Here is a 22,243-nt window from a genome sequence, read left to right as displayed (position 1 = left end):
TAAAACTTTATTTTAACACATTAAAGATTAGTAAAATGAGTCAACAGTGAGCAGCCTGGGTAAGGGAGGAAAAGGAAGCGTGGCGGGGCTCAAGCATGATTTACAATTGCCAACAAAGGATCACAAAAAGCTCTCCTTAACTTTCTGTCTAAATATGTGTTTTGGGAACAATCTGATAACCATATGCTTTCAATAAACTGGACAAATATACTAGGGAGATAGGAGATGGTGCCTTGCTGTTATAAAAGGCCCGAAAAGTCTAAAGTAAACTGAATATTACCACTTTACAAATATTCATTGATGCCAAATCCATATTAGGATATCGTGGACAGGTGTGGGTTGAAGTTGTCAGTCTCTCTCCTTGATTTTTTATCAGTGTGCTGTAGTGTCCTGCTTGTTATGCAAAGTATAGGCAAACATAAGCGGCCAGTTGCTGTGGTAATGGTAGATATCGGAGCAGACTTGGTACGAAAAGTGATTTAACAATATTTAACAATAAACTAAGCAAGCTACCGAGCAGGTGATACCTGCCTGATGCTCCTGATTAATACTTCCTCTGCTACTTCACTTTACAGTCTCCTTTGCTTATTTATTAAACGAAATCTATTTATTATTATTTTAGCAAACAGAGGTACCAGGTGGGGCTTTATTTTCGTCTTCGGCTTTTTGTCTGAAGGACGTTTTGAGGGGGACAATCAAAGTCCAACAACTCGCTGACCAGATTGTTGTCATCCCAAACTAGCAGCGAAGCCATTCAATGTGCCCCCCTCCTCTTGTTCTTTCTAGCAAAGAGCTGCCGGGAGAGAAAAAAAGGAAAAGGAAACTTCTTCAAGAAAGGAAAAACATCTTAAAAACATTTAATTGCAACCCGGATGCCATATGTACACCTCTTGTGAGACCCCTCAACAATATGACTGCCTTTTAGAAACTATGGAGTGCGCCTTTGGAGACGTGTGCGCTTTTGGAGAAGTGCGCGCGTCGTGACCAGCATGACCCCGAACACACTTTACACAAGAAGTAATTCACTTTTAATGTGCTTTGGAGTTTCCTTTCACAGGCAAGGCATTGTACCTCTCACCCCAGCTTTTGAAGACAGTGTACACCAATTATAGCGGAATAGGTGTCCTTTGGAGACAGTTTGTCTTTTTGTAAAGATTGGAGATTTTAAACACAAATAGGACTGTGGCTGCAAGTCGCCCCCTTTCACCCTCTAAACTACTACATAATGTTTTTTCTTTGTTTCTGATAGCTTATTTGCGAAACCTCGTGTTCATTAGCGGCTCTTTGTAGATAAAAAAGAGCAAATGTTGAATTTTCAGCGAGGGGATGGTAGCTTCAAGGGACATGTGACATTAAGGTTTTAATCAGTTATAAATGTTTGATTTAGACAGTAAAGATAACCTATTTATAAAAAGTTACTTCTTTTGGCGTTTTTAATTTATGAAGACTATTTTAGTCTTCTACAGAACACGTAAAGAAATATGGTGGATTTGCGCTTACCTGTCTGTCTGCTGGCAGGAACGTACCTGAATAAATCAAAAATATGATTTTATTTGCAGCCTTGTATATTCAGTAAGACAATACAGAAATTATTTAATAAACTTGTAATTCAACAAACATATGCACTAATTGCCCAATTTCTTTCACAACTCTAGTGAATCACAATGAACAGTTAACAAAAAAAGAAAGAAAAAAAGTCAGCTCAGCTGAGTTGTTTGATGAAGTAACACAATCTAAAGGGTGAAAGCTTCCATATCAAAATCCCAAACAATTGTAATTAACCTAAAAGCACAATTCTGGAGAAGTTTTCAAACCTGTCATATTTCAGGTGTTTAATTTGGGTTATTCGTATACATCATAGTATATATGATATATACACATAATAAGATGCATGTAAAAATTGACCCTGGCCAAGACTTTGTTCATAACAAGTGCCTATATTCAATTTTGAACAATAGATCTATTTAGAATATAAAAATTCCCATCGAACAGCAATAAATATATGATTGATCCTTAATGAGTGTTTCAGAAAGCAGGGGGAATCTATTTTACTGGTATTACAGCACTCATTTTGAGAGGAAAAACATCTATTATCAGTAATATCCAGCCATATCATCAATCAATCAATCAATCAATCAATCTTTATTTATAAAGCACTTTTCATACAAAAAAAAATGTAGCACAAAGTGCTTTACATGGTTAAAAGCAGCCCCCCCTCCCCCCTCCCCCCCACCCCACACACACACACACACACACACACACACACACACACACACACACACGCACACTTAAAAAGTTAAATTGGACTGGGTACGCATGAGCCAAGTGAGGAAACACTATCATGGGGAGCCGTCTGCACCGGGAGCCGGTCACAGACCGCAGCCTCCAGGCTGGGCACACAGCAGGAGGGAGGCAAAGAAGCCCCCCAGCCAGGCTGAGAGGACCCCCAGAGCCCCAGCGGCCACGGTCGATCACAGCCCCGGTGCAGAGAGCGCCCTCTGAGGAAACACTGGAGATATGACCTAATAAGAGTATATACTGGGTAAAAAGATAAAATAAATAAGAACGGGATACAATATAAATATAAATAGAGTAAGAAGATTAAAAAATGAATAAGAATAAAATCAATAAATATTAGGTAAAACCTAAATTAACAATAGAATAACAGGATAGAATAAATAAGCGTAAAATAAATAGACGTTAAGTAAAAGCCAAGTTAAAAAGGTGGGTCTTGAGCCTGTTCTTAAAAACATGTACGTTCTCTGCGGCCCTGAGCTCCTCCGGCAGGCTGTTCCACAGACGAGGACCATACCACTGAAAAACTGCCTCTCCGTGAGTATGTGTCCTGACTTTAGGGACAATCAAAAGGCCAGTACCAGAGGACCTCAAGGTCCGCGAGGGTTCATATGGTAAAAGCAGATCTGAGAGATAAGAAGGCCCAAGACCATTAAGACATTTAAAAACCAATAAAAGAACTTTAAAATCGATCCTGAAACACACGGAGAGCCAATGCAGCGATTCTAAAACCGGTGTAATGTGGGCCCGCCCTCTCGTCTTCGTCAGCACACGAGCTGCAGAGTTTTGTAAAAGTTGTAAAGTTGAAATATTCTTTTTAGGAAGACCAGAGAGCAGGGCATTACAGTAATCAATGCGACTGGTAATAAAAGCATGCATCAACATCTCCGTGTTGGCCCGAGAGAGAATAGGGCGGACTCTGGCTATATTTTTTAGATGATAAAATCCAATTTTGGTTACATGTTTAATATGTGGGATAAAACCAAGCTCAGAGTCAAAAATAACACCCAGGTTTTTCACTTGTAGCGAAGGACATAGTGAAAATGCCTGTAATTTAGACAAGAGTTTCTCTCTTTGAGCCTCAGGACCGACAATTAAAACTTCAGTTTTGTCCTGGTTAAGCTGTAAAAAGTTTTCTGCCATCCAAGATCTTATATCTAAAATACAGTTAAAAAGGGCATCCATTGGTCTGGTGTCATCAGGAGACATGGAAATGTACAGCTGAGTGTCATCAGCGTAACTGTGGAAGCTCACTCCATGCCTCCTGATGACACCGCCGAGAGGGAGCATATACAAATTAAAAAGTACAGGGCCTAAAACTGACCCTTGAGGCACACCACATGTCATTTTATGGATCTCATATCTTCTTTTACTTAAGAAATGAAATTTATTTTATTTTATTGAAAGTGAAAATGGCGAGAACATCATTCTGGAACAATTGGGAATTATTGTATAAACATTTATAACCATTACATCCATTAAACACTCTGCTCAGTTCTGTATCATTAAAAAATATCATCACTATCGTCTATAATGATCGATATAAACATCTTTTTTAATAGTGTAACACTTAGAACACAAAACATAAAAGTTTCAGGTTTACCTCAGAACAGCCTCATTGCACAAGATTTGATAACACCTGTACCACAGGCTAAAATTTTAAAATGTTTGAATTTTGTATATTTTGGGTCACTTTAGGGGGAAAAATAAATACATTTCAGGCTAAAAGAATTATATTTAGGGTGTTTTTACTGGTTTTATATGACAAACAGATGAAGAGCTCAACTGTAAATGTGATAAAAGTGACGTACAGACTATCCAGGGCAAATTAACTACATGGACTTCAGTTACCACTACAACAACAAAAGAGCAAAACACATAATGTGTCTGGGTTATTGTGTTGGTTTAACCTTATTCCACAAGTCAACCCAGTTTAATAACTTTTTTATTTATGTTCTTTTAAGACGACCAATTTAATTTTATCAATAAAACGGCAGCTGTGCAACTACTTTTTTAATTGTCTACAACAGAAGATATCCCACTCAAAATTAGTGTATTTAGATGTGCAGTTACAGTACCCGGCAGCTCCGCGGCGCTGTTTTCCCTTCTAGACAAAATTTCGTCTTGTTACACAAAATGCTAAATGAGGCGTTCACTGATGTTAAAATATGTATACTTTAAGTTGAGTAAAAGTAAACGAGTATAATCCAGTTGTAAACAAGAACGTGTCTATCAAGGAATGAGAGCCACTATCTGTCTTTATAATTATCGGAGAATCAGAGAATGTGACCTTTAGTAATATATACCTTTTTTTTAGGATGGCAAAAAATTGATTGTTCTCCGCTGAAGAAAACTCAAATGCCGAAATGATCTGAGCAAATTAAGATTTATTACGAAAAGGTACTTTGGTGTCTGCTCGTCAAACATTTCTGGGGTAAAGGTCACTGACTCGAGGCGTAAATATTTCAATAAATACGGTGGTTTCCATGGCATTACTGGACTCACATGACGGTGAATTGTCTTTTACGTGGCGTCTCTGAACGCAGCATTTCACATCCAGTTGTGGGTGTGAAAACGTGCGACGTTCCTGCGACTCGGAGAGAAGATCTACAAAGCACGCGGTGCCTGGTAGATTGGTAGATTTCACAGCGGCACAGCGTCATCAGATCTACACATGCGCAGACCGCGTGCAGTTATAGGCGAGTGTATTTGTTACTTCCTCAATCAGGGTTAGCTTGCTGCTGTGTTTGGTAGTAGCATGTAGATGAGAGTAGAGGACTCATAGCAAAGGCTGCTGGAGGTGACTTTCCCGAGAAGCAGGCTAAATAAAGGGAACTTTCGGTGACAGTTTGCCTCGAGAACATGGACTACTGGGTAGGTGTCTCTGTACTTTCTCTCCGTCTCACGTTACAGGCAGTGTGGCAGACGGGACAATGACAGTGCGGCTTCAGGACGCCCGAAGAAGCAGACTTGTTTATCAGTATTGAAGTGAGCTAATGGCCCGAGTTGTTTTGCTGTGAGGGATGCTCCGAGTCCACAAACACTGGCAGGCACTCTTGTTAAGAGAGCTTCGTGTTACAGACATATGGTTGTTTTTCAGGAAACATTTAATCTTCATCGATACTTTTTGGCCCTGTTATAAAAAAGATGGTATACAAGATGTAACTACAGGTTCATGGTGCACTTTTATTGGTTTAAAGTCTAATAAAATAAGATCCTTCCTCTTTGCCTGCGTGTTTTGCGGCTCATTCACTATTGTTTATTGTGGCTGCCTCTGTTTAAAAGTAGAAATCCTGTTCAACATAAACCTGCAGGAAGTTTAAACAAAGCACTTCTCTTAGTAGTCCCACGGGAGAGTTGTTTAAGGTTGTGGAAGCACTGTGGGTTTTTTTTCTTTCTTTCTAATTGAAGTAATCAGAGGCAGACAAAAGAGACGGCAGGAGATGGCAGCTGGTCTGACACAGATCTGCTGTCAGGGCAGAAATCGCTCTGAGCTCCTTCAGGTCATCACAGGAGAGAGAAGAATTATCTCAAGGGGGAAAAAAACTAAACAAAAAACATACTTTTGATGTTGACCTAAATATCGTTTGATACTGTGGCAGTCTGGAGGCTTTGTAGAAGTTTAAATAAAACATTTCCAGACACCACATCTGTAATTATTCTCCCCCCTCAGTGATCTCCTCATCTCTCTTTGAGCTTTGGTGATGTTTTAGCAAGCTGACTGTTTTTTCCTTCATGTATCCAGGAGCAACCACCTCACGCCCAGTATATTTCCACAAGAACATGACCTCCCATTTGAAACAACAAAAGGTCTCATTAGAAGAATAGTTAAATGTTGTATAGGGTGGGGGTGAACAAAAGAATGGGTGTCCACTGTTCAACAAGGAGTAGCACAAAACTGGTACAAGAGGCTTTGTGTGAACCTGGTGTAAGTTTTCCTGAGGGAAAGCTGTGTGTGTGGGATCTGAGGCTGAAGTAGAGTCAAAAAAGGAAGTGCTCTAATCTTTATTTATTTATTTATTTATTTATTTATTCATGTATTTATTTATTTGTTTAGTTGACAGATGTGTGACAGCAATCAAATATGGGCCGTGTGCTAAATTACATGCCTGTCATGACTCAAGTCAAGCTTCCCATTCAACATATGTTAGTTGCTTATTTTCTGTTGCTTCAGTCAGCACTTTGCAGCTGATCTTGCTAAACCTGTATGAGAACAGGCTGTCCAAAACAGGCAGGTATGGCAGCTGCTGCCTGGTCAGGGGGTAGGACTCCCATGGCTCATTAACAACCCTTTACCTAGGATTTAATGGGGGGGGGGGGGTTAGGTTGTTCTTTCACACAGTAAACGGCCTTTCCGTCGCACTAAGAGGACTCGCCTCGTGTTATTTTTGCTGTGGCAGAACAGATTGTGATTAGTTAAGATACTGCTGTTGAACCTTAAGCTTTCTTATTGCAGCTGAGGTGGCAAGTCCTCACGATCAAACTGCCTGCTGTTGTGTTGTAAAAAGACTTTGTGAGGGAGATAATGCAAAGATAAATTTGCTGCGCTTATGCAATCCCATTGACGGGCATTTCACTGTGATTAAGGCTCACTTAGATGTCCTCGGGCTAAATCATTACATACACATTTGAACTGACAGGAAAGTATTCACCTGTGATCGTGCTTTGAAAGAGACGTAAATTATACCTCGTCGTAAATTTGTAGCTCAGTCTTTCCCGTCTCGTCTAATCCTGACTGATTACCTTAACGGGCTGGATGTGTTATGTGACTAGTGGGAGGAGTCTGCTTGTAGATCTACAGTTCGCTGAACGTGTTCTCTCACTTTCACCTGGTGTACCGAGTGCTGGCTGTCTCTTCACCTGACAGTCAGGAAAAGTGCCGAGTGTGTTTAAAGTGTGTGAGGGTGGGATCTGTAGGTCTGGCAATGTCTTCAAAAGTAAGTACTCGCACTTGAAAGATTAGTTACTTTCCCTTAAAGTAATTGGACGTGTTGTCAGTCACTGTCTTTGATGGTTTATGGCCTGACCTGCAGTGTATTACTGGACGCCTGTACATCTGCTCCTATCGCACAGTCACAAGTTATGTGTCTTGTTAAAAAAAAAAAAAATCAGATTAAGTGAGCTGAAATTTAACTGTTACCTCATTTTGCAGGAAAGCAGTTATTATGCTGTCAAACAGTGACTAACTTTCTCAATACATGGCACTCAGTGGTAACTTCCCCATATCACCATAGTCGCGTAAGAGATCTGTATCACAGGAAACATGAGTGCTGTTGACTGAATAGTTTGAGCCTTCTGTAAATCCAGATTGTTGTTAGAGAAAAGCTGATGGTTGCTCTGCACTTCTCTTGTAATGCATATTGTGTGTCTCTATGTCCAGAGTGCCTTGGAGGTGTATAAGGAGATGGTGCTGCTGTATTTGGAGGAGGGCCGGCAGCAGGTGAACTCGCGCTGCGCCCATCTGGAGCCGTGGCAGATCATCGGAGTGACAGTGATCACCACAGTGGGAGCACTATGGGTCAAAGGCTTCCTCTTCCAGCAAGAAAGTAATCTTTCACACAATAAGAATGGGTCCAAAGTTGGCCTGCTAGAGTCTTTGAGACTTGAGATAACGCATGTAATCAGCTAACCATCTGCTAATGTAGTGCACACTATCTAGAATTGCGGCACAACCGAGCAAAGCCATCATTTGTCTCGACTTTCTAGATCAGGGGTGGGCAATCTCAGTCCACGAGGGCTGGTGTCCCTGCAGGTTTTAGATCTCACCTTGGGTCAACACACCTGAATCACATGATTAGTTCGTTACCAAGCCTCTGGAGAACTTCAGGACATGTTGAGGAGCTAATTTAGCCATTTAAATCAGCTGTGTTGATTCGAGGACACATCTAAAACCTGCAGGGACACCAGCCCTCGTGGACTGAGATTGCCCACCCCTGTTCTAGATCTTCCAAAGAATCTGTGCTTAAATTCCTCAACGAGTAGGTCAGGGCCAGCCATCTGTAGCTCTCTGAGAGGGAAAGGTCAGAGTGTGGCTTCTTGGTAAAAGTCTAGTTCTTTAGTGTGTTTGCGAGCAGAGTGAAAGGGGCTCGTGACTACGCCTTCCCTTAACGTGTGATTATGGGTCACAGTCAGCTGCTTAATATTTGTGGATGCATGCATGCTAACATTTCACCACAGCTGCTGCCTTGTGTTTTCTGGTTAATAGGTCTGACATCACGAATCAAGAAGCAGTGCTTTAGACTCATCAGAAAAATACCCTTCGTTGGCGGGGCAGTAAGTATCAGTGGTAAATCTCTTCCCTTTTTTATTTTCCCCCCTTCTGGTGTGTGCTGACGAGTGTCTGGGGTTATTATGAGTCATTCTTGGATGACTGCATATCAAAGTCATGGAGGGGGTTGGGTGGGAATGACAGACCTTTGGCACAATGATGATGCTCTGGTGATAACATGTGGTTACTTCTGTTCAGTCAGCAATACTGTTACTTCTCCTATATCCATTTTAGGTCATGGGTTACGTTACTCTACTGCTGTTTGTGCCTGTAAAGTAACTCTGTCCTCTCTTTGTATCAGATCCAGAGCCAGCTGAACAAGGCTTTGGATGACATGTCTGCTAGTCTATTTACCCTCAAGGAGGGGATGAGCTACACCACAGAGCTTCCCTCAAAAGGTCTCTCTCAGGCCAAAGTAATGGAGAAAATCAAGGAGTACGACACCCTGAGTAAGTCCTCATTCAGCCCTGAGATTCCTGCTTCTTTATCAGTATCACCAAGTATTTCTAATCTTCATTGCTGATAAGAAAACTTGTCTACTTATCTTTCAAAAGGATAATATCTTTGAGAAAGCCAGTGATTTCTCAAGAATCAATCTTTTGTTGCAGATGAGGTGAAGTGGGATAAGGGATTGGTTTCTGGGGCAGTGTACTGGGGTGATGAGTCACTGACCAACCTCCTAGTGAAGGTATGCATCTCTGTATACATTTGCAGATTTTGGCATTCCACGCATTAATGGCCAGGGTCAAGCTTGAATACATTTTGGAGTTTTTACAGTAACAAAGTTATTTTTTGATTTCATTTCCTGGTCGGTCCTTTCGATGACATTGGTTTCACCCTGGTTTGAGGTTTACAGTTTATGCAACACTTTACTACTTTTGTCATTCATTTGTTTGTTTGTTTGGGGTTATTTTTAGGTATATGGGGATTTTGCATGGAGCAATCCACTCCACCCAGACATTTTTCCTGGCGTACGGAAGATGGAAGCAGAGGTTGTCAGAATGGCTTGCACACTCTTCCATGGTGGGCCTAACTCCTGTGGCACAGTAAGTCACCATACAGTAGTCACTTGCAAGAAAAGGATTGATTTTCTTTATCGGCAGGATTTCCGTCACAGCTATACAATACTAATAATAGAGAGGGACAAATTAAAACCCACTTTTAGTCTAGTCTCCTTTATAGAAATACAAAGAAATAAAATTGCAGTTTGTGTTGTAACTCAAAGTCATGAAAAGTTATAATGAGACTTTGCTGAATATCTGACCACCTTTATGATCGATGCAGAAATTCTGGTGATCCCAAAGATTTCTTTTTTGCAACTCTGTTATCAGACCGATGCACAAACCTCTATCCCTACATTTAGAAAAGGTGGACTGAATTTGTCTTATCCCTACCGCTCCTTTGTGCAGGTCACTTCAGGAGGAACCGAGAGCATACTGATGGCCTGCAAAGCATACAGAGACATCGCATACGAGCGAGGCGTCAAACACCCTGAAATGTAAGCCGAGCTTTACAGGACACAGGGTCCGTGTCAAGGCTTGTTCCTGCCAGAGAAAGTCATGAAATCATTTTCGTGTCCTGCTTTTGTTTCCGCAGCCTTGCACCTGTGAGCGTCCACGCAGCTTTTGACAAAGCGGCACATTATTTCGGGATGAAGCTGGTTCACATTCCTCTCGACAAGAAAACTATGAAAGTGGATGTGAAGGTGAGAGAGAACACGTGTAGACAGCATGTGCTGACTTCTGTTTCCAGGCATTATTTATTCCAGTGTTGTTTGTTCTCTTTCAAGGCCATGAGGAGAGCCATCAGCAAGAACACAGCCATGCTTGTCTGCTCAGCTCCCCAGTTTCCTCATGGAATCATAGATCCCATTGAGGAAGTAGCCAAGGTTAGAAGTGCACCGTTTTTTTTATGTACTCTTGACAAAAACTGGGAAGTCACCTCACACTTTCCCTCGATGTGTTGCAGCTGGCTGTACGCTACAACATCCCGATGCATGTGGATGCCTGTCTGGGTGGTTTTCTTATTGTGTTCATGGCCAAGGCTGGTTACCCACTCGCCCCATTTGACTTCAGGGTAAAAGGTGTTACCAGCATCTCTGCAGACACACACAAGGTAAGGAGTGGCTGAACAGCCTTCAGATCAAATCTTTCTAGAACAATATACATGTGTGCATATGTACATACCACACATAGATTGTTTTATGTGTGGTATGTACAGGGATATGCTTGTTTTAATTCTGCACCTTGTGCGCATGTGTTACGTTTCTCTCCAGTATGGCTACGCCCCGAAAGGTTCCTCAGTGATCCTCTACAGCGATAAAAAGTACCGTCAGTACCAATACTTTGTAGCTGCTGACTGGCAAGGGGGGATCTATGCCTCACCCTCTATAGCGGGCTCCAGGCCAGGAGGAATCATCGCCGCCTGCTGGGCGACCATGATGTATATGGGAGAGAACGGCTACGTAGACGCCACCAAGAAGATCGTCAGCACAGCTCACAAGATCAAAACAGAGTAAGACACAGACTTGTTACACTGAACATAATAAATTACTGTAATTTATTATCTTCTTTAACATTCTTCTGTCTTCTTCTCTGTTTGTCAGAATCTGCAAGATAAAAGGGGTGTTTGTGTTTGGGGATCCGGAGGTGTCGGTGGTGGCCATCGGCTCGGATGATTTTGATATTTTCCGTCTGTCTAACGCACTGACGTCAAAGGGCTGGAATCTGAACACATTGCAGTACCCGTCCAGGTAGATGTAAAACAAACGATAACGTCTCAGTAAATGTGATGGCATGATAAATATTTACACCTCACAATCGTTGCTTTCACAGCATCCACATTTGCTGCACAGTTTTGCACACGCAGCCAGGGGTCGCTGATCACTTTATTCGTGATGTCAAAGAGCAGGTCGCCATCATCATGAAGAACCCCAAAGAGAAAACTACAGGAATGGTGAGTTTGGTTTACTTATCTACATAGTCATCATTAACACGTAGGTTTTTTAAGAAGTTTAAATAAGACAAAGACACCAATCTTTCTTTATCATTACATCACAGTTTTGCTTTGATGATCCATGACAGGATGTTGTAATCCTATTGTATTGACAGGGTCACAGTCTAAGCCTACTGCATATAGATAAATTCATACCTTATTCAGCTACTTCACCTGACTTTGGACTGTAGGAGGAAACCAAGGGAGATTACATATTACTGTAGATCCAAACTATACCTTTATCATTCAAATCAAGCTGTCTTCACCTTTGTAGTGCTCGCTAGTGTAGCCACTGGAGAGGAACCATGCTGAGTGCTGTGTATTTAGCTTTCTTTTCTGTTTAACGTTCTGTGGGTATTTGGGGAAGGGAAGTGTCATTTTGCATTGTTGCTGTATAAAACCTTCGATTTGAGTCGACACAAGCAGCTATTTTGTGTGTCAGCTTTTAAACTCCACCCACGTGGGACAAGCAGCACTGTGCCCGACAGGTTTGTCAGCAGCGTAGTTAACACTGAGAACAGATCTTGCTGCAGATTAAGGTGAATTCCATATAACTAGAGGTTAGTTTCTCAATATCTCAAGTTTCATTTGTTCTTCAGTCAGTTCACTCATCACATTGGAGAGGTACAAGAGGTTATATGAATCCAAATGCAACAAAAACAAACAAACTGTAACATCTGTGCTGCCATTTAACTGGAACTTTTTATTAATGCAGCTGCCTTCTGCGTCTGAAAGTATATAGCTAAGAGAAAACCTGTTTTAGGAGACAGATGATGTGTCTGGATGTTTGTAAGCTCACTTATGTTCCTGCTCTTGCAGGGAGCGATCTACGGCATGGCCCAGGCCATCCCAGATAGATCCCTGGTGACAGAGATCTCCCGAGGTTTCTTGGACTGTCTCTACAGCACTGAGGTGACCAAGTCAAACATCAGCCACATGAATGGCAACGGCAAAGCCCACTGAAAAGGGATTGGTCCCTCCTGGCCCGACAACACTGCATGCAGGGAAACGCTCTCGCCTCCTCCCAGAGCTCTGATTTTTAAATCGTTCAACGGTTGCCTTATCTTGCATACCTGCACCATATATATATTTAAACAAACATCTGCAGCAATCTTTGAAGCACAAGCCATTGTCATTCTAATCAGCCTAGAGGGAAATTCCTTATAACACTGCGCCTAAATGGTACAGAGAAGACATGACTGGGTCCAAACGAGTTTTAACCTCTGATTTGATTTTAAATTATGTTGAGGAAATGTGTTTGTTTTTTTCTGTTTTACATTTCATTTCAATTTTAGCTTTCATTTAATACACGTCTGTCATGATATCTACTGATTGCATAATAAAACCTTTCAGTTTTTTTTAATACTAGAACATTTCAATGTCGTCACCGCTTCACTTCACTGTCCACGACGACTTTGCAAAAACAAACCACTCGAAAGCTCAAAATGTGCTAGAATCGCTGCGCTGCCTGTAGCTTACAAACTGATGCACTGCTCTGAACTGGCTGTACATACCTGTGTATTATCATCAAAAGGGCGGTTTAATGTAAAAGCATTGCAGTGCCCTAAAAACTACATATCAGGTTAATATGTACATCACTTGAAACCAGAATTTATCTGCAAACCTGAACATGTATGTCCTTGTTTTGTTAGCACTCATTTACCTTCATTTGTGGTTCATCTACTGTGGTTGGTATTATAGACGGTGGGAATGGGAGTTTTTAATGTTATTAATATCCACTAAAACTCTTAATTTTAATAAGAGAGAACAGGGGCATTAATATTTTGAAAGAGGCTAGTGATATCCAAATCTCTCCAGCTACTTATCAGTTACTTATCAAGTAGCAGAAACTCAATTATTCCTCTGTATTCTGCAAAGTCACCTGTGTGTCACCTCGTTGTAATAATTTGTGTCCTAATTCAATCTACCTCAGTTTCCACTAAATGCAAACGTCATTATTTCATCCGGTGAAATCCATTCAAACTGGGCGTCAGTTTTCCATTTCTCACATAACAAAAGCGTTACAGCATTTGGGGCATTTGACAGACTGCACTAAAGTGTTCGTAAATACACTGAAAGGGAACATCTCCGCTGTGACCGATCCACAGATGGAGATTCTTTAAACTTGGGAGAAATCAGCTGTTTGCCCTGACTGACTGTGGACATGATGTATTCTAGTAAATATCTACTCAGCAGGATATGTTACTCACAGATTGATAACTTAACAATGCATACTGTAACACCAAAAGGACCTTGCTCTCTGTTTCTCACAAGCTTTCATCTAACATTGCTGAAAATTCCTTGAATTTAGTTCAATTTTGTGCAATATGTAACTTCTCCTTGATGAAGTGTAACAAATGGGAAGGCTCTACATGTTTAGCAGAAACATTGTAGTGAATGACAACTTATCAGCCTTGATGAGTAAATTTTAAGCATTTGTGTGACCGCTCCTTTTTGCTTCATTTGACTCTTTTTGTTAACGTTTGTGTTTTAACTGTTTTTATTTACTGGGAGCTTTTTGAAGAGATTTGGCATGAATGTAATTAGTCTCACACGTGCAAGAATTTCCCATCTTGTAGCCAGTGCCTGGTTTAAAGACTGATTAAACAATCCAGCTAACAATTAAAGTTCATACCATCGTGTGTCCATGCTTTCATCCTGAAATACTGTGGTCAGTAATAAGGTGCGGAAAGCCATGCTGATACAAAAAATTAAAAAGGACTAATCCTGTTGCATTGAAGAAATACTACAAACTGATGATTGAATGTTCAAGAACTCTGTGTACGTTGTTTTAGGCAGTAGCTGGCACAGATAACCCTGTAACAGATTCTCTGAAGGTCTGCACAGTAAATCTTCACTGGCAGTGACATTATGTAGCAATGATGTGTTTGACCTCGTGCTGACATTGCAGTCTTTCCAACAACGGGGATTGGGCTTAGCTGACTGTAGCAGATGGCTCTACAGTGATGTTTTCAATAAAATGGATTCAAATCATTTCTTAGTCGTCTTTTTAAGTTACAACAGGAAACAGTGTGACGGGGAAAAATCATTTTAATGACAAAGTTGAAAAACACACATGTTGGGACCAGAGGTGTGGTGCTATGTGATGAACTACCAGAGCGCACCGACCACGTGCATTTCCACGTTAAGCGGAGCATGTAAACATAGTGGCAGTTTACATACTTATTCATTTGTCACTGATCACGCGATCAAATGTTAGACTGCCTTTATGTACAAATCTTAAAGTCGTCTGTGCACAGTTTCAACTTAGGTTCCCTCCTGCTCTCTCTGTTCCTCGCTTATTTACTTGCAGAATAAGTGAATTTGTAACCGGTTAAAACTGATGGGAGGTGTGTGATCTTGTTGAGACAGCTGTTCAAGAGAGGCAGGTGGTGCGTTTCCTCCAGAGAAGGGCTGCTTCGCTGTAAAAACCTGAGGTGTGTGTGTGTAACAGCTGGATTTCTGGACACTAGATGAGGCCCAGATATGAAGATTGTGCGGCCTGGTCGTCAACCCAGTTCCGACATTGGCCTTTTATTGTGGGCAGTCTAAGGGAAACCTGTGCAATATTCATGCTGTCTAATCAGCACCTTGACGTGCCACACCTGTGAGCAGGGATGGATAATCTCGGCAAAGGAGAAGTTCTCACTAACACAGATTTAAACAGATTTGTGAACAATATTTGATAGTAATGGGTCCTTTGTGTGTGTAAAAAAATGTTTCAGGTCTTTGAGTTCAGCTCATGAAAAATGGGAGCAAAAACAAAAGTGTTGCGTTTATATTTTTGTTCAGTGTAGGTACAAAATAACAGGCTAAGAATTGCTAGATAATATTAATAATCCAGGTTTGGCTAGGGAGGTGTTTTTCTTTCTTTTTTCCAGGAAAGTAGCAGAAGCAGACGAGCTGAGACGTGGACGGAGTGGAGGAGAAGATCCACAGGGGGAAATGGCAGGACCGCCGCGTCACTATCCAGAAGAAGATAGTCATACTAATACTTGTTTTTGTTGTGGTATAAAACTGTTTTGGCTGCTAAGAGGGGCATCCTTTTTGTGAAGCAGACCGCTGGTTCACATCCAGGTGTGCTAGATAGTAGACTTCCAGATGTGTAGAGAAGCACATACCCCCATCACCGCAACGGCGCTGCTGTGGAGAGACTGAGCAGCTTCCGTTTCCTAGGTGTACATCTGGCAGAGGATCTTACATGGTCAGTAAACAAAAACAAAACAGTGAAGAAGGCGCAGCAGCACTTCTTCTTTCTCGGGAGACTGAAGGGATTCGGCATGAGCCCCCTCATTCTCAGGACCTTCTACTGCTGTGCCATTGAGAGCATCCTCACTGAATGCATCACCACGTGGTACAGCACCGCTTACAACCGCAAAGCTCCCCAGAGAGTTGTGCAGTGTGCTGAAAGGATAATTGCAGGTGAGCTTCCCTCCCTCCAGGACATCTACAGTCGTGGCCAAAAGTTTTGAGAATTACATAAATATTGGAAATTGGAAAAGTTGCTGCTTAAGTTTGTATAATAGCAATTTGCATACACTCCAGAATGTTATGAAGAGTGATCAGATGAATTGCATAGTCCTTCTTTGCCATGAAAATTAACTTAATCCCCAAAAACCTTTCCACTGCATTCCATTGCTGTCCTTAAAGGACCTGCTGAGATCATTTCAGTAATCGTCTTGTTAACCCAGGTGAGAATGTTGACGAGCACAAGGCTGGAGATCATTATGTCATGCTGATTGGGTTAGAATGGCAGACCTGACATGTTAAAAGGAGGGTGATGCTTGAAATCCTTTTTTTTTTTCATTGTTAACCATGGTGACCTGCAAAGAAACGCGTGCAGCCATCATTGCGTTGCATAAAAATGGCTTTACAGGCAAGGATATTGTGGCTACTATGATTGCACCTAAATCAACAATTTATAGGATCATCAAGAACTTCAAGGAAAGAGGTTCAATTCTTGTTAAGAAGGCTTCAGGGTGTCCAAGAAAGTCCAGCAAGCACCAGGATCGTCTCCTAAAGAGGATTCAGCTGCAGGATCAGAGTGCCACCAGGGCAGAGCTTGCTCAGGAATGGCAGCAGGCAGGTGTGAGCGCATCTGCACGCACAGTGAGGCGAACACTGTTGGAAGATGGTCTGGTGTCAAGAAGGGCAGCAAAGAAGCCACTTCTCTCCAAAAAAACCCATCAGGGACAGATTGATCTTCTGCAGAAAGTATGGTGAATGGACTGCAGAGGACTGGTGCAAAGTCATATTCTCCCATGAAGCCTCTTTCCGATTGTTTGGGGCATCTGAAAAAAGGCTTGTCCGGAGAAGAAAAGGTGAGCGCTACCATCAGTCCTGTGTCATGCCAACAGCATCCTGAGACCTTTTATGTGTGGGGTCGCTTCTCATCCAAGGGAGTGGGCTCACTCACAATTTTGCCCAAAAACACAGCCATAAATAAAGAATGGTACCAAAACACCCTCCAACAGCAACTTCTTCCAACAACAGTTTGGTGAAGAACAATGCATTTTCCAGCATGGTGGAGCAAAAGTGATAACTAAGTGGCTCGGGGAACAAAACGTTGAAATTTTGGGTTCATGGCCTGGAAACTCCCCAGATCTTAATCCCATTGAGAACTTGTTCAAGAGGCGGGTGAACAAACAAAAACCCACTAATTCTGACAAACTCCAAGAAGTGATTATGGCAGAATGGGTTGCTATCAGTCAGGATTTGGCCCAGAAGTTGATTGAGAGCATGCCCAGTCGAATTGCAGAGGTCCTGAAAAAGAAGGGCCAACACTGCAAATACTGACTCTTTGCATAAATGTCATGTAATTGTCGATAAAAGCCTTTGAAACGTATGAAGTGCTTGTAATTATATTTCAGTACATCACAGAAACAACTGAGACAAAGATCTAAAAGCAGTTTAGCAGCAAACTTTGTGAAAACTAATATTTGTGTCATTCTCAAAACTTTTGAGCGCGGCTGTACAAGAAGCGTTGTCAGAGGAAAGCAGGAAGGATCAATCAAAGACTCGTGTCACCCCAGTCACAAACTGTTCAAACTGCTTCCGTCAGGCAGGAGGTACTGCAGTATCCGGTCCCGAACCAGCAGACTAAAGGACAGCTTCTTTCATCAGGCCATCAGACTGCTGAACAGTGACACTTCATAGACGCCTCGCTCTCACCTACCGGAACTTCAACACTGTGCACTCCATAATGTACATATATGCTATTCTCACAATATTCAAACTGCTGACGGACGTGATTTGATTTGAGGCCCAGCGCGCTGTAACTTTTAATTTCAACTGATAAAGTGAATTAAATCTTGGCATCGCTTGCCAGAGATGCCAAATGGAAGAACAAATTATTCTGCAAGGTTAGAAGCAGCAATGGTGAGAATTTGGAGGAGTTTGAGTCAGCAAGGGTCAGAGGTCACTAAAATTATGGACAACCCATCACACCTGCTCCATTCCTCCCTTGTAAAGAAGCACGGCTCCTCCCTCTGATTCAAACTTTCAGCCATGAAGAACACTTCAGGAAATCATTCCTATTGTTCTCTCTGTAAAAGTGTACAATAACTCTTCATTATGTGGCAGGATAAATACAGCATCTGTCTATCTTTCTATGTAGAATTTTCTGTAGGCAGTTCAGTGGGCTGTAAGCAGGAAGAGGAAGGGTGAGGGTGATCCAGAGTAGGAATCCAGTGAAATATTGGCATCACCTCTTACAGTTTCCATGTAATATCAGCTGAAAGTTGAGAATATGTAAATTGGGTAGAGTTAATTTTCTCTGAAACCATACAGTTAATTGGGCTGTGAGTCAGAGTGGGAAGAGTGAGGATGACCTAGAGTAAGAATCAAGTGAAATATTAGCGTCACCTCTTACAGCTTCCCTGTATTAACAGTTCAAAGATGAGAATATTAGAATTATAGTAATGTAATTTGAGTAGAGTTTACTGTTAATTTTCTCTGAAATTGTACAATTCTTTGGGCTGTGAGGCAGAGGAGGAAGAGTGGAGGTAACTCAGAGGAAGAATCCAGTGAAATATTAGCGTCACCTCAAACAATTTTCTTGTAACAAAAAACCCCAAAACAAACAAAAACAACACAAAACCCCCCACAATATCAAAAATACAGTACAGCAATTTTATTTAGTTGGGGATAAGGTCAGGTTGAACAGAAATGTACAGTATAGTGAGAAGACAATGCTTTGTATATATTATCAGCTCTTACAGAATATATAACATTTTCTGTTATTTTCAATGTGCAGTGTGAGAATCATAAAGTAATTTGTTATATATCAACTGCTAATATTTCAAAAGTCGAAATGGATTGAGCAGTAAAATCGTAAATGCCAGTATACAGAAAACTCGCGTTTCTAAGCCATTCGGCACCCGTACCGTTATATGCGTAAGAATAGTGCAACAACATTTTAGGTGCGGCTGGCGGTGCGGCTAGCTTGATTGTGACTTCGTATGTGAGGGCTCACTTGACTGCGGTACAATACGGTGTAGACGAACACAAACTCATTTACGGTCAGGACCTGACCATACTCCCAGTTAATGAAGTTACTGTGCTGCATGCGCACATTACCGTTTTCCTCTCTGCACGTCATGTGATGATGGACCAGTCTGATTGGAAACCTGACCAACACCCTGAAACATCGCAAACCCATCAGATCACTGTCAAGAAATGAACTTGCTGCCTGTATTAACCATCCTTATGGTTGTGTGACAGCCAAAGCTTTAGCACCCTCATCATTTGGAGCAAAACAAATGTAACACAATTACTGTCAGACGTGTTTCCGGTATTAATTTCAGCACAGTTTGAAGTTAATTGTATACACATCAATAAATCGTGTATGTACGATTTATTTAAATACGATGCTGCCCCCCAAAAAAGTTTGACTGGGAACTCCAAACATATGCAATAAGCTGCAAATATCAGTTTTACAGCTTTGACCATACAGTTTGGTTTATTGGATCATTAGATATTCTTTAATGAGGTTTAAATTTAAGCCAGATTAGTTCAATTACAGTATTTTATTTCTTCGCTTGTTGAGAACTTGGCGGAGCATCGCTTTGCGCTCTGGCAGGAATGGGCCTATAGTTGGGACAGAAAGATGAATGTACCATCGGAATTTATACCATTTCCTTGAGCTAATAATTACCACCCCCCCTTAAAAAAAAAAAAAAAAAACTAAACATGTGAAGAGCACTTTAGTTTTCTCTGCCTTGACCGGTGACATTCTGCTCACATTAGAGATGCCTGGTCAATCAAGGTGGCCAAAGAGATGTCACGTTGGGACAGCCCTCCACAGTCATGCGTGCTGAGAGTTATCTGGACCTGCGTTAAGGAGAATGCGCAAAGTGGTGAATCAATGCAAATTTGAATGCGTTTGCTTCAAAATACCACTCGACAAAGAGCTTTGCCGCAATTTGTTATGGAGTCATTACAGGTGAAGCATCAGCACAAGGTAAGACCCTGGGAAAATGTCCTTTAACGTTTTGACAAAACCAGACGACACCCTGAGTGTCCAACAGGAAACGCTGCAAGTTTAGCAAAAGCCATTTTAACTTGGAAATGAGAAACTCACGTGGTATTAATCACACTAATTAGGGCTCGTGCCTACACAAGACACGCTTTTAGTAACACCTGTGTTCAATTATAATTTTATGCTAAATTGGCTGCCGTGTAACATAGATGCAGTTAACCGGTTACACATTTGACGCTGAGAAAAGTCTGTTAGCACAATTTTTAGACACAGTCATGGGTTAAATTCCCGACGAAGAGACCTGCAGCTGCCATCTTTAAACGGTTCACAGCTAGCTAGTCGTTTACCTGACATTTGGTGTCGACTAGGTATCTGGTGTTTTAGAGCTTTGGGTGAAAATTACTTATCCAATCTTCCCCTAACCCTGGGTTAAAAAAAAAAAAAAAAAAAAAACTTTTTAAATTCAAAAACAAAAAATACATATGTTCTTTATTGCTTTAAGGCAAAAAATGACATTTAAGAGAGGTCATTTTGAAGCCAATTCATGATCCCAATGTTGGGCTTTTCTATAGTAACAAAAGCCAGCTGTCCACGGTGCCAGGAAAATAACCCCCACCCCATAGGCTGTAATCTTATTTTCATGTATTATTAGGCTTGCCTACCTTATTATAGACATTGAACCACTCAGGATGATGGTTCAACTTCTCTGCATGTAAAGCCACTCTGGACATAAAGCCAAAAGCCTGGAGGGGGAGAAATAAAAATAATTAAAATAAAAAGGTAGAGTGGTTATATGGGTCATTTAAGTTTAAAAGTGATATTTGACAATGATGCAAGAACCTGATTGAAGTCTTTGAAAATAAACTCTTTGTAAATAGCATCTCGTCCAACGACCTCCACCCACTGAGCGTTGCGTAGCAGGGGGAGTATGTGGGCCCTCTCCTCTTCAGTCAGAGCTTGGACCTTACCAGCCTGTGAGGACAGAGCAGAGGGAACAGTGCAGCAGATTTGAGAGGGGCAGTTTCACAAACACAAACTCTGATTGGTTGTAGAGGATCCCATCTGGAAACAATGAGAGGCCACATTCCTAGTTTAAAAATCTAGCTGGTTCAAAGGTATGTGGTGGTGGTGGAGAGGGGGTGGTGGTGGTTGGTCTTTTCCTCTAGCACATGATGCAGGGTCACAACACAGGTTCAAAGTGAAATTTATGTCATTCAGCCCTCACGATCCAGACTACGTATTTAAACTGCAGAGTCAACATTGCATAACATCGTCCAAATAGATAGCATTTTATTGCACAATCTACATATGAATGCTCTGCCCCCAGCTGAGCAGTCACAATTATGTACCAGCAGAGCAAACAGATGTCAGGACCAGAGCCTCAGACTGAGCAGTGACATCAACAGGTATCATAGCAACGGTCTAATCTGCTCGATCTGTGGCATGAATGGGCACTACAGAAACGATTACCGCTGGTTAAAACCTCAAACTTCAAACAAACCTCACCGTGGCTTGCTGTGAACATCTCTCCTCCTCCAAACTCATGTTAGCATGCATGACACTTTATTGTATTTATCTAGCTTGAAAACCTGAAATGTCAGTCTGCAATGAAATATTATAATGTAGAGCAGAGTGCTACCTGTGACAGCGAGGAAATGTCAACAGCTCCATGTGGCAGACAGTGTAGAAAGGTTGTGTACTCACCATGTCTGCAGAGGCTTTTCATGCACGGGGAAGGTTCAGCTCCAGCAGCCTGTTGCACAGATGCAAATCTGCTGTGGGAGCCAGTGAGAGCAACTGGAATAAATCCATTCATGGTCCCCGCCTAGCTGCCCTTGCAGGAGCCTGAGCAAAAATCCTCACTGCTGCTAAGCTATTCAACCACCTATCAGCATGGGTTTAATCATAAACTATCATCTGTTGCACAAGGCATGCATTAGGCCAGCTATTGTAGCACGATTCAGCACAAAGGCCAGTGCAGCAGTGTTTGCTGTGTGAAGAGAGAAGACACTGTACCTTTTATGCACACATATCAAACATGAACTTAATCCTAAGAATATTTACCTGCTGATATTAATGTCTTTTCTCCAGTTGACATCAGATTTAAAAAGGAGGTTGGCTCTTCAGCTTACCAGAGTTCATGTCAAAGGTTAACAACCCGCTCTTGTTAGATTGCCCCGGTGAACTCATCTGTCACTGTGAGCGCT

General features: G+C 41.6%; 2 protein-coding genes across 3 annotated transcripts; one reads left to right on the top strand and one right to left on the bottom strand.

Annotated features, from left to right (window-relative positions):
• Nucleotides 1–5,008: 5,008 nt before the first annotated feature.
• On the top strand, nucleotides 5,009–14,551 carry sgpl1 (sphingosine-1-phosphate lyase 1). 2 transcript variants are annotated; one of them, XM_006799004.3, is made up of 14 exons: nucleotides 5,009–5,169; nucleotides 7,676–7,841; nucleotides 8,501–8,568; nucleotides 8,865–9,012; nucleotides 9,172–9,251; nucleotides 9,481–9,609; nucleotides 9,973–10,061; nucleotides 10,160–10,268; nucleotides 10,353–10,451; nucleotides 10,532–10,678; nucleotides 10,839–11,077; nucleotides 11,169–11,315; nucleotides 11,398–11,518; nucleotides 12,377–14,551. In XM_006799004.3, exons 1-14 carry the CDS (start codon nucleotides 5,158–5,160, stop codon nucleotides 12,518–12,520), a joined length of 1,698 nt encoding a protein of 565 aa, XP_006799067.2. In that variant the 5' UTR covers nucleotides 5,009–5,157; the 3' UTR covers nucleotides 12,521–14,551. The 2 variants fall into 2 exon arrangements, with proteins under 2 accessions (XP_006799067.2, XP_006799068.2); XM_006799005.3 differs by lacking the exon at nucleotides 5,009–5,169 and adding an exon at nucleotides 6,687–7,232.
• A 4,123-nt stretch (nucleotides 14,552–18,674) lies between these two features.
• Nucleotides 18,675–22,223, bottom strand: pcbd1 (pterin-4 alpha-carbinolamine dehydratase/dimerization cofactor of hepatocyte nuclear factor 1 alpha). Its single transcript, XM_006799003.3, has 6 exons — nucleotides 22,169–22,223; nucleotides 21,741–21,811; nucleotides 20,877–21,008; nucleotides 20,699–20,779; nucleotides 19,800–19,888; nucleotides 18,675–19,645 (listed from the first exon to the last, which is right to left on the bottom strand). The coding sequence occupies exons 2-6, from the start codon at nucleotides 21,741–21,743 to the stop codon at nucleotides 19,585–19,587; spliced, it is 366 nt and encodes a 121-aa protein (XP_006799066.1). The 5' UTR covers nucleotides 21,744–21,811; nucleotides 22,169–22,223; the 3' UTR covers nucleotides 18,675–19,584.
• Nucleotides 22,224–22,243: the final 20 nt, after the last annotated feature.

This window comes from Neolamprologus brichardi, chromosome 13, assembly GCF_056152115.1.
Source record: "Neolamprologus brichardi isolate AB-2024 chromosome 13, ASM5615211v1, whole genome shotgun sequence".
NCBI classification, from domain to species: Eukaryota; Metazoa; Chordata; class Actinopteri; order Cichliformes; family Cichlidae; genus Neolamprologus; species Neolamprologus brichardi.
Note: the sequence above shows the minus strand (reverse complement) of the source record. Positions and strands in the feature narration are given on the sequence as shown.

Excerpts from the sequence above, each read along its gene's own strand:
- pcbd1 (XM_006799003.3), bottom strand. Across the intron at positions 20,780-20,876 it reads TTTTCAAAGACTTCAATCAG|GCTTTTGGCTTTATGTCCAG; the intron begins GTTCTTGCATCA and ends CTCCCCCTCCAG. Across the intron at positions 19,889-20,698 it reads GGTTCAATGTCTATAATAAG|GTCCAGATAACTCTCAGCAC; the intron begins GTAGGCAAGCCT and ends TCCTTAACGCAG.
- sgpl1 (XM_006799004.3), top strand. Across the intron at positions 10,062-10,159 it reads GGCGTCAAACACCCTGAAAT|CCTTGCACCTGTGAGCGTCC; the intron begins GTAAGCCGAGCT and ends TTGTTTCCGCAG. Across the intron at positions 10,452-10,531 it reads CCATTGAGGAAGTAGCCAAG|CTGGCTGTACGCTACAACAT; the intron begins GTTAGAAGTGCA and ends GATGTGTTGCAG.